Here is a 12,311-nt window from a genome sequence, read left to right on the forward strand (position 1 = left end):
TACTTCAACTTTGTTTTTTGTGTGTAGCTGTAGTAGTTAATTATTCGCTAGTGTTTTACTGTAAGTGTGTAGCTACCTGTACAGTAGTTTTATTAGTTCTTACGGTTTTACAGTAAGTATGCCAGTGTGCAGCTACAGTAGTTTAATGTTTCATTAGTTTTACAGTAAGTGTACAGCTACAGTAGTTAAAATTGTTTTAGTGTTGTACAGGAAGTGCGTAGCTACAGTAGTTTTAATTATTTGTTAATGTTTACTGTAAGTGTGTGACTACAGTAGTTTAATAAGTTGCTACTGTTTTACAGTAAGTGCCCAAGTGTGCAACTACAGTACTTGAATTCTTTGTCAGTGATTTACAGTAAATGTGCAAACGGTAGTTCAATTATTTGTTAGTGATTTATAATGAGTGTGCAAGAATAGTACTGTAGTTTCATTTTTCATTTGTTTTACAGTAAGTGTGCAGATACAGTAGTTTAATTAGTTGTTAGTCTTTTACAGCAGTTTCGTTTGGTTGGGTTGTATATTAAGTGTTCTCATATAGTAGTTAATTATCTATAAGTGTTGTTACAGTAGGTGTGCTACTACAGTACTACACAGTAAGTATGTAACTACAGCAATTTATTTTAGGGTAGTTTGTTATTTTGGCAGATTTACCATAGCTACGCTAATTCAGTAATTATGGTTGTTTAAGTATAAGCAATTTTTCTCAGCATTCATGGTAGTTTTTGTGGTAGTTTTTTTTTGCAGTTGGTGTGTTAAACTGCCCAAGAATTAAATTGTACCTGGTATGTTGTATATGCTGTATAATGCCAGTCCATGGTTGAAGATATTTGTTGTTCTAACAGTACATCTGCTGCTCTGTCTGGAAGTTTACATATTTAAATGTAAGTGTTTTACAGTAAATGTGTTAATATGGTAGTTTACCTATTTGTTTTTACAAAATAAGTGCAGCCATGATTCTTGACACAGTGGGTGTTCTTACAGTAGGGGTGTTTCAGCTGTTATGGTAGTTGACACATTTGTTAACATTTTTATGATAGATCTGCTAACATACTATAACCTTACCCACTGTTCACTGATTTGATGTTAGCCATGATCTTACACAATATGTGTATACCAAAATACATATGATTTTTTATTTATTTATGTAAGCAAACAGAATTTTGGAATACTTTCATACACAGCATAGACACAAGCAGTCTGGAAAACGCTTCGATCCTCAATGCACACTCTGTTCGAGCTATTTTGTAACGCTATACTTGATGGTACACTTGCGAACAGATGCAACTGACAGCACATGATGAAAAGTCGTACTTCATGTTTGAAGTATTCCTAGTGTTGACATCCAGGCCACCTGCACCACTGAGCTTCATGAATGAACAGACATCAGCTTCCTGCTAATCAGTTTGAATAGACAGATCCCCTGTTCTCCTTTTCTCCTCTCAGATTATGCAGATCTTGTTTTCTACTCTGTGTGTGTCTCTCTGTGTGTCTGTGTGGGTCTGTGTGAGCAAGATTCATACTGGATTTGAAGCTCTGAATCATCAGTGGTGCAATGCCAAAGCTGGTTATTTTATCTGCCAAGCCTCTACAAACTCCTTCTTAATCATGCAGAGAAAAAATTAAGATGTCAGAAAAAAGATCTTTTATCTTGTTTTGTCTAACACCATAAATTTAGTTCGGGTAAATCTTACTGGATATTTTTTTTAACACTGTTGATTGACATGTCATAGACATAATGCTGTGCTTTAAGATAAAATATATGTTGTGTTAATCATATCAGTTACATTACACACTTTCATGGTATGTGTAATTATATCATAATAAACCCAATCTGATACTGATCCTGTGTTTAGGCCAAAGTCTTAAATCATGTCATTTCTAATTACACCAAAAAATAAATAACAAGAACAGAAACAAAGTCTGAAGATTTCATTTCAGCCAGAGAACTGATATTCTTTCCAAACCGCTACCATAAACACTGCGCTCACAGATCCGTACAAAACTATGAGAGTAATGCCATCATGAGGGCAGACAGAGTATTACACATAGAAATAAAACGCACATGTGATGACACAACTTCCCTTGACCTTGAGCAGTGACTTATTGCTTATTTCACTTTTTATGCCTTTATTTTATTGTATTGTGAGCTTTTATGGTGTTTATCTATGTTTATGGCTCCCTGTGTTTTACTGTATATTGGTTTTTGATTGGCTTTTTTAGTACTGGTTTCATTTTAAATGACTTTATCAATATTTGTATTATTTTGTCTTCACTGTGCATCACGAGGTGACTTATACGAGCTTTAGTGTTTTGAGGTGCTTTCTAAATGAATTTACTGAGAACAAATTTAGTTGATGCAATTGAACTGTACTTAAATACAATCTACATAGACAGACGGGACGGACGGACGGACGGACGGACGGACGGACGGACGGACGGACGGACAGACAGACAGACAGACAGACAGACAGACAGACAGACAGACAGATAGATAGATAGATAGATAGATAGATAGATAGATAGATAGATAGATCTACAGATGTAGAGAAATGCTCTACATTTTCTCAGAAACATGACAAGCTGCATTTTATTTGTCTTATTAACTTCCAGAGAAACAGAAAAGAGAATCTGGTGAAGAAACCTTTACTAGAAATCAGGAATTTTTTTTTAGATATCTCTTTAAAAATGTTTCTAAATGCCAGTGTCAGCACCGTAATAGGAAGATAATGAAATCTGCTTCAGGCTGCATTACACCACACCATAGTTAATTATTTTCCTATTTATCGGTCATGTATTATTTCTTCAATAATATGCATCAGCTGGCAAACAAGAATGTTTAAACACTGTCTTTTGTAACATTTTCAAACCTCACCCATGTGCTGTGTGAAAAGTCAGCCTCATTAAGATGCCTAGCTGCGATTAATGAACTTCCCTCACCTCGAGCTCAAATATGTAGGAGGGCAGCTCCTTCAGGGCGTTCTCTGAGAAGTCCACCTCCTTCAGGTGAGTCCTCCAGAAGATGGAGATCGTGTCAGGAAGACTCTGGATCTGGTTGGATGCAGCACTGCAGAATTTCTACATGAAAAGTGGCAGTCTGATTAGACTAGAATTGGAACATGTAAAAGAAAAAGAAGGCAACACGCTGATATTCTAGCATATAAACAGCAGGATATGTCACTGCTAAAGAAGAAAGTGTTCTGTTTTGATTTTACTCCTAAACCATTCAAATTCAGTGACAGGGACAGAAAGGAGGGTGTCATTGAACACACCAGAGGACAGGCCCAGGGGTCGGGGAAGCGGTTCAGACGGTTCTTGCTGATATTGAGGCTGTTGAGGGATTTGAAACAGTGCAGCACGTGGGATGGGAGATCAGTTAGGTGGTTATCAGACACGTCCAGTTCCTGAAGCCTGCGCAGCCCAATCCAGTTAGTGCCTGCAGGAGAGAGAGAGAGAGAGAGAGAGAGAGAGGAGAGAGAGAGAGAGATGATGAGACAGAGAATGAGAGAGAGAGTGAGACAGAGAGAGAGAGAGAGAGAGACAGAGAGAGAGAAAGACAGACAGATGAAGAGACAGAGGGAGAGAGAGAGAGAGAGAGAGACAGAGAGAGACAGAGAGAGAGAGAGAGAGAGAGAGAGAGAGAGGCAGGCAGGCAGAGAGACAGAGGGAGAGACAGAGATAGTGAACAGTTCTGTTATTTACTTACACAAGATTCTTAATGGGCTTTATTCAGAGGCTGTAACTTAAGTAAAAATGTCAATATTTATGCTGGGAAAATTCTAGCTATTCAGACTTATACAAGTGATTTTCTGAGTAGCTCATGCAGATAAAACTCTGTCCTTCAGATAAACAGTGATTCCAGATAAGATGAAGTCTCCTTAAATCTCTGCATGTGAGGGAGAAAAAAAACTTTCCATACCATATGAATTCTGTCATGTTTATGTATTTCATATTGAACTCAAACGGCATTCCATAATTTTCGTGAGCATTTTTATAGCCCAAAACACACACTCCAGCATGTAGTTAAACTGTCAGCCCGTGGTGCTGTTTCTCACACAGCTCTCAGTAAAATGGCCATAAATTCAAGGTTAGAATCACATGGAACTGGAACTCAATACTGTATAGGGCTTTATGTCACTGCAAACTTTATAAAACATTTTCTTCCTCATATTATTTAAGGCTCAAGCTGGTCACACATTCTTATATGTAATTGCACCATAAAACATAAGAGCCTATCAACTTCCAATATGCAAATGCAGCCCGCTTTATAATTTAAATCTTCATATCTCACATGTGAATTTCTTTATGGTAGAACTGTCCTGCAATTTCCTGTTCAATAAAAAAGGTTTTATTCTTCAAGACAAATCATTTTTTTAATGATTTTAAGACGTTAAGGTGACTTTAAATAAAGCATTCTTTAGTATAGTACAGGGGTGTCCAATCTTATCTGCAAATGGCCAGTGTGGGTGCAGGTTTTCATTCCAACCGAGCAGGAGCTACACCTGATTCCAACTGGATAATCTTGGCTTTCAGTAGACTCAGATGTGGCTTCTGCTCAGTTGGAATGAAAACCTGCACCCACACCGGCCCTTTGCAGATACGATTGGACACCCCTGTACTATACTAAAGAATGCTTTATTTCATCAGTTAGGAAACATCAATGAAACTTCATACTCTTCATATGTAACTTCATACGTAAAACTGGAGATGTTTTTAAGTGTCTTTAGTTTTTGAAAATTGTTGTGATGTCATACATTCACGTTGTCCCATGTGATGTCACACATTGACATGTGATGTACATTGACATGTCACATGTTGCGATGTCATACATTGATATGTGATGTCATACATTGATATGTTGTCCCATGTGATGTCACACATTGACATGTGATGTACATTGACATGTCACATGTTGTGATGTCATACATTGATATGTTGTCACGTTGTGATGTCATGCTCTTAATGATGTCATACAACATGATCTGCTAGCACACTGCATTAAAATTCACATGCCATAACATGACTTGCCTTTCATTCCATACACTCTTCACTTATAGTGGATCAATAGCTAATATAAGTGTGTTTGGCACCTTAAGAACCAAGCTGTTAAAAAAAAGTATGTGCTTCCTAGAAAGAGGAAAGATCTGCAGACTGTAACTTGTTAATCTGCCAGTCTCATCAGTCCTAATCACACTTCACTAAATATAATGAGTTCGTCTAAATAACCTGTTCCACTCTGTATGTTGTGTGTGTGTGTGTGTGTGTTTGTACCATTAGGGATGTTGAAAAGGATGCTGAGTTTGTTCTTGGCTGCGAAGAGTCTCTGGATCTGGCTGAGATGCAGCAAGCCAACCGGGAGACTCTCCAACTCGTTCTCACTGAGATTGACCTGGCGCAATCTTCAAAGGCCACACACACACACACACACACACACACACAGAAAGCAGTGAATCAGACAAAGTGATGTTACAGGAAGTTTAGCACCACACATATTTAAATAACCAAAATCTGTTGAATGCTGGCGTGGGTGCAGGTTTTCATTCCAACCAAGCAGACACCTGTGTCTAATAAAAGCCGAGATTTAACTAATTACACAGGTGGAATCAGGTGTGGCTCCGGCTTGATGGGAATAAAAGGCTGCACCCCCACACACCCAGCCTTTTGTGGAGAAAATTGGATTCCTGTCTTAGACAATGACCTAGTGAACGAGAATGGGTATATTTTTTTCCCTCATAGAGACGCACACTCTATAAAACACTTCTGAAAGTCCCTCTGGATAAGGGTGTCTGATTAATGTAAATCTAAATGCAGTTTCAGAAGGAAGACTGTTCCGTTGTCTCTGACTGTTCACATCCTTATCTCGAAGAGTCAGTGAGAATCTCCCTTTCACTCTGAATACTACGCAAATTTTAGAAAATTGTAAGCTCTCTGGCCAAAAAAAAAAAACAGCCGCTCACACAAATTACAGCAAAAAAAAGACATATTAATGTCAAAAGACATTAACACTTGAATGAATGTAGAATCGTCAGTTGTGTTTAAAACAATCTGCACTAAGAGAGACATATTTTATGAAAGAACAATAAGGGAGTCATCATATCTGGTATGGCAAAATGACACCTGTCAAAGGAACTTGCAGAAATTGTCAATATCACACCAGATTAAATTGTGGTGTAAGTAGGAAAGTGGGATTATTTAGCAAATTAGAGAAGATGGAACAATCCAACAAACTTTAGCTGAATTACACACCTAGTCAATGGGCTGAGAGGAATTCTTACTTAAGAAGAGAGAACACGAGAGAAGGTGTAACCAAGTATATGAGCAGTGGTGACTCAATGGTTAAGGATCTGGTTTACTAATCAGAAGGTCAAGAGTTCAAGCCCCAGCTCTGAAAGCTACCACTGTTGGGGCCCTTAACCCACTCTGCTGTCAGCTGCTGAATCGAGGCTGACCCTGTGTTCTAACCCTAACTTCCTAACAAGCTGGGATATGTGACGAAAAGAACTTCACTGTGCTGTAAAGTATATGTGACAAGTAAAATCTTATAGGAAATAAAGTCTTTCATTAACTACTTGAAAGTTCCTGGCAAACTGTCATGAAGAGGAGGGTAATAGAGCAGACTTTGCTAGGAAACCAAAGGAAGCAGAAAAGCCAATAAGCCTTCATTAGTAATCCTATTACACTGAGATCTGCCAGCTGCAATTACAAACCCATTGTCTTAAAAACAAGACATGAGTCTGTAGGACACCGAATAACTGGTGTATAGGTATATATTGTCTGTGAGAGGAGTATCAGTGATTAAAACATCTTGCTAAGCTACAGGTTTCATAATCATGACCCTGATCCTTGTAGTGTAGATTGAATTCAAGGGCACAGAATATTGAGTTTGTTTTGTTATGCAGTGGGCTTCTAGGGAGTCATGCTTACATGCAATGTCATTATGAAATAAATGTGTCATTATGAAAGCATCTGTTATTTTGTAGTAATGATGAACCGTAATGTGACAACGCTATGGCGAAATAATATTTCAGAAGAGTGATTTCAGCATTTTTACAGATTGAAAAATTTACTCATTTACTGCCACATTTACTCATGTTCTTATTTATATAACAGGCATATTTGTTTAATTTGAACTAAAAGGATATGCCATATGATCATTAATCATGAAAAACATTCACAATACTGTTTTATCATTTCCTGCTGGTTGTTCATTAGGGTTACAACATACATATGATTCAGTTATTGGATCATTTTTTACAAGGATGCATATTAGTAAATGAGTCAAGCATCATCAGTGCATCCCTCATTTAAATGGAAATAAATCTTTATGTAATTTATCCTGTTATGTTTATTCAAGTCACATTTCTTTACTCTGTGGCAAAGCAGAAATCAGGCTCTACATCAGGTAGAATAAAAATAACGTCAAGAGGAAGCCAGACTAAAAATGGAAGCCGTTGAAGGGGTTATTTAGTCTATACACTGAAATAAACAAAATGTAAAAAGAAAACCGGATGTCGGGCATGGTGAAAGAGAGCAATAAAAAAATAAAAAGCATCCTAAGATTATTGGACAATCATATATATTTAATTATATATATTTTTCTATGTTGATTTATTCAGGAATTGTTAAAGACTCTAAATACACAGAGGTCTTTAGAATTACATTTTATTAAAATGACCCATTACCTACATTCTAATGACAAATATGTTCTAAATGAATGTCATTTTATACTCATATTTGTGCTAGAAGCCTTCTAACAAAACCAAAAATTAAACAAACTATAGGTCCAAATAGTGATAAGACATATAAGGAGTTTAAAAGACTGTCACCAGTGTCAAATAAGAATTTGGCTATGTAGTGTATAGTGTATGTAGTAAAGAGAGTTAACAGGAAACTAAGGATTTGGCCTTGAATTCGTGTTGCAGGGGCTTGAGTTAAATTTGTTATGTAGATTGTGGATCGAAAATCTGGATTGAGACCAAAATATTACTGTGGGGTAAACAACTTGGTAAACAACAAGGATTATAATCAAGAGATTTTCTTCAGAGAGTTCATTTTACTCTGGAATCTGTTAGTTTAAATCTAAGACTTTACAACTAAACATTTTGCACGTAACACAAAGACTATTTTTTCTTTCGAAGTTTTCTCAAATATAAAAAAACAGTGCATTAATTTCGCAGAATGTAAAATAAAAGAACAAAAGGAAAAAACCAAACATGCCTTGTTGAGGGGTGCCCAAACTTTTTCACACAACTGTAAATGTGTCCACTCGTTTAAATCGCTTATAAAGATCAGTCTTGTTTTGTGCAGCACTGTACCTGATGCAAATGATCTCCTGAGAGGACTGGGGTGTGTGCAGCTCTTTGAGTCTGTTGTGTGAGAGGTTTAGTGTGTGCAGGTTTATGAGGCCCCATGGCACCACCGAGGGCAGAGCGCTCAAGCTGTTGTGCGACACATCCAGCACTGTGATCCTGGAGGAAACATCCAGGAACCAGTCCAGCTCCAACCATGGCAGATTTAACCCCAACCACTGCACACTCACAGGCTACACATGAGGATTCAAAGAAGACAAATATTAATCTCTCTAGAAATCTAGAAAAAATAAAGGATATTGAAGCAAATGGCAACATTTTTTATTCGTTTATGTTATAGTACACATATTTTAGTACATTATTCTTATTCTGTAAAGATTTACATGAAAAATCATTCAAACTTTCATAATTTCTGTTGATAATGTTTTTGTCATGTTGAATGTATGCAAACTGATTGTGTTAATGTTGCTCAATTCAGTTGCATGGAACCGATGCACAGATTTTAATCACGTAAATTCAACAAGCCTTTTTTTTCCCTACGTAGGCATGTGCAAATAAATATACGTGTGGGTAAATATCTTTACTTAAAAATTAGTCTGGGTAGATAAAGTTAAATATTAGCATTGGTGGATACATATAGTAATTAGCATAGACAAATAAATCTAGGCATGGGTAAATAAATATATAGTTAGCAGATAAAAACATTAGAGCTTAGCATGGGTGGATAAATATTTACATAGATAAATAAATCTAGCTTAAAAATAATATAGGTAAATGAATCTGACTGAATTTAATCATGTATAGATTCAGCTACTTAAATACTAGGTGGCACAAAAACACCTAAATATTTTCATCTTGAATATTAGCATGGGTAGAGAAATCTAGCCTGGTAAGTAAATACAATTAAATGTTAGCAAGGGTAGATAAAGCATGCTAAATAATGTCATGCGTAAATAAATCTACTTAAAGTTAGCACTGGGTAAATAAATGTAACTAAACAGGTAGATGAATATAATTATATTAGTTTGGGTAGAGATATATAGCTAAATGTAGGCATAGTTAAATTAATTTCGCTAAAGAATTAGCATGAGTAAATGAATGTAGCTAAATATTAGCATGTATTGATAAATCTAGCTACATTTAGCATGTGTAGAGCAATCAACTTGAATATTAACGTTAGGTAGGGAAATCTAGCTAAACAGCTATAAAGGTTTGGAGAAATGAATAAACAAAAACCTGAAACATTATGCTTTCCAGTCAAAATATGTTACAGATCATTTACTTTGCTTAGGACTGTGACAGTTTTCACTTTCTGTGACTAGCACTATTCCAAGTGTAGCATTATTCTAAATGTTTGCTGTCTGTAGTAGAATATTACAGAATTAACCTTTGAACACTTTTCAACTCAAGTTTCCCTGTAGCTACTATCAACTTTAAATGTAATATAAATGTGTTAAACCAAGCAAATGTTAGCAGTTGTGAACATACAAAAGCTTCACTGTCTAAATAAATCCACAGCAAATGTCCATAAAACCGACGTGACTGTAAATCACTGGAGTGTTTTGTAAAGTAAAACTGACTAAACGGCGAAAGCAGGCTCACTTGTTGCACTCTGCCATCACTGTGTGTGTCCGTGTCCTCCACCAGACGCTCTCTCAGCAGCTCCTCTGTGAACTTGCCGTGGTCCATCAATGTGTACGAAGAGAAGCAGGCTCCATTCTCCAGCAAAAACCTCGCTATCTCCTTATTTCCTGAGGCAGGAAGCAAGCAGGTATGAGATTACTTTGAATCACAGAGACGCTACAACAGGAAGTGTAAGACTCTCTCTTGCCTCACTGTTTAGCCTTAAAGAGGAACCATTTCTTGTATCACCAGGATCAAAAAAAGGAAAATAGGTAGTGTTTAAAAAAATCCCCTAAACTGATCTGAGGCTGTGGCTTGAACGTCGTCACTGTGCTTCATGGAAATACACCATATTTCTAAGGGTTCATAGACCTGACCATCATGCCCATATGTGGTTCATCCCTGAACTGTTGCCACAATGCTTAAAGCACTTTTTTATGCTGTAGCGTTACAATTTCCTTTCATTGTAACCACGAGAACCCAAACATGCACCAGCATGACAATGCTCCTGTGCATTAAACTCCATAAACACAAATGGTTTGCCAAGGTTGCTGTGGAAGATCTTAAGTACACTACACTAGAACTACAACACTGTCTTGTATCTCAGATGCTTGATCTCATTAAACCTCTTGTTGCTGAACATGCACAAATCCTCACAACCACACACCAAAATCTTTCAGAAAGCTTCAAGGAGAAGTTGAGGTTATTATAACAGTAAAGGGAGGACTAAATCTGGAACGGGATTTTCAAAACACACATATGGGTTTGATGGTAATGTGTCCACAAGTTCTTGTAATAAACCCTAATGTTAAAAAGGCAAAAGCAGAATCTACTACAGAATAGTTCAACTGGCTATTAATGGTAGGTTTGTGAAGGCTTTGCGCTTCAGATTGAAGGCTGTTATTTTAAATCTCATCAGAAGTCCATTGCTGTCCATGTAAATAAAAGCATCAGCTAAATTAATCAATGTAACTTAAACAACTACTTTGTATTTCAGGGAAGGCTCTACAGCACTGCTTTCTCTTGCATAACACATTTTGTAAGTTCTCTCAATATTTTGTAAGCTCTCTAAGTATATCCAACAGTGTGACATGTCCCAAAGGCCCAGGTTTCCTCATGCAGAAGCAACGTGGCACAGACCATTTTAACTCCACTCAGTACTAATCATTTCAATTTCAGAGCACATTTTCTCCAACTCAACCATGTGCATCGTGTCAGCATGAGGGAACTGAAGCCCTGCGGATATGAGACAGCATAATATGCGGTACTGACTGATCTCAGGGAGCAAATGTCTGTGGTTTGGGTAACGATTACAGTTGAATTCAGGATGGATGTTTGTTGACTGTTATGAAGACATGATGGTTAAATCATTACTTTGTGAAATCGCTTGGAGGCGTTGCTGTTACGTAGTCCGCCACGTGGCTCATACGGGTGTTTCACTTCCTAGAATTGGCTAAACTGCAGATGAAACTCTGTCTCTAGCAGATAGACTAAAACTAGTTTTTCTTTTGAATTTCTGACATATCAGTTAAACTATACAGCCAAAAGTATGCAGGCACGTTTCCATCAAACCAATATGTGCATTCTGGACATCTCATTCTAGATTCAGTCCCCCCTTTACTGTTATAATAACCTCCATTTACTGGGAAGCTTTCTACTAGATTTTGGTGTGTGGTTGTGGGAATTTGTAATCATTCAGCAACAACAGCTTTAATGAGATCAGGCACTCGTGACGTATGAGGAGGCCCGAGATGCAAGATAGCGCTGTAATTCATCCTAAATCCTAAATGTTCCCTGGGGCTGAGGTCAGGGCTCTGTGGAGACCAAGTCAAGTGAAGAAACTTTTATTGTCATTTCAACCATATATAGCTGACAGAGTACATAGTGAAATGAAATGTTTCTCCAGGACCCTGGTGCAACATAAAACAACACAGAGCTACATAAAACTTTATATAAAACAACTCAAAGCTAAGGACTAAAAGTAAGTTGTAGACACATAAAGTGCAACAGTGCAAGACAAAACAGTGCAGACAGACAATACTATACAATACAGGACATAAAATAACGCCAACCAGTGTGCAGTCTGTAATTGAGCATTGTGGAAATAAGCAGATGTAAACAATAAAAGGCTTCTTGTAAACATACAATAGCAACAGTGGAGCAATTAAATAGTTGTTGTTCTTTCGGCTGCTCACTTTGGGCAGTGGTGGCTCAAGTGGTTAAGGCTCTGGGTCGTTGACCAGAAGATCAGGGGTTCAAGCCCCAGCACCACCAAGTTGCCACTGTTGGGCCCTTGAGCAAGGCCCTTAACCCTCCCTACTCCAGGGGCGCCGTATCATGGCTGACCCTGCGCTCTGACCCCAACCTCCAAGGATGGGATAT

The 12,311-nt window shown here is 37.5% G+C and overlaps 1 protein-coding gene across 2 annotated transcripts in view; it reads right to left on the bottom strand.

Moving 5' to 3' along the window:
- The window catches only part of lrrk1 (leucine-rich repeat kinase 1), a 113,199-nt gene that overhangs the window by 75,509 nt on the left and 25,379 nt on the right, over positions 1–12,311 (bottom strand). For both annotated transcript variants that reach the window (XM_058400599.1, XM_058400600.1), the window contains exons 6-10: positions 9,909–10,057; positions 8,313–8,539; positions 5,269–5,396; positions 3,270–3,433; positions 2,938–3,075 (exon numbers count right to left, since the gene is read on the bottom strand). In XM_058400599.1, coding sequence (XP_058256582.1) covers positions 2,938–3,075; positions 3,270–3,433; positions 5,269–5,396; positions 8,313–8,539; positions 9,909–10,057 — 806 coding nt within the window. The remainder of the gene's footprint in view (positions 1–2,937; positions 3,076–3,269; positions 3,434–5,268; positions 5,397–8,312; positions 8,540–9,908; positions 10,058–12,311) is intronic.

The sequence above is a fragment of the Hemibagrus wyckioides genome, linkage group LG10 (assembly GCF_019097595.1).
Source record: "Hemibagrus wyckioides isolate EC202008001 linkage group LG10, SWU_Hwy_1.0, whole genome shotgun sequence".
Taxonomy (NCBI): Eukaryota; Metazoa; Chordata; class Actinopteri; order Siluriformes; family Bagridae; genus Hemibagrus; species Hemibagrus wyckioides.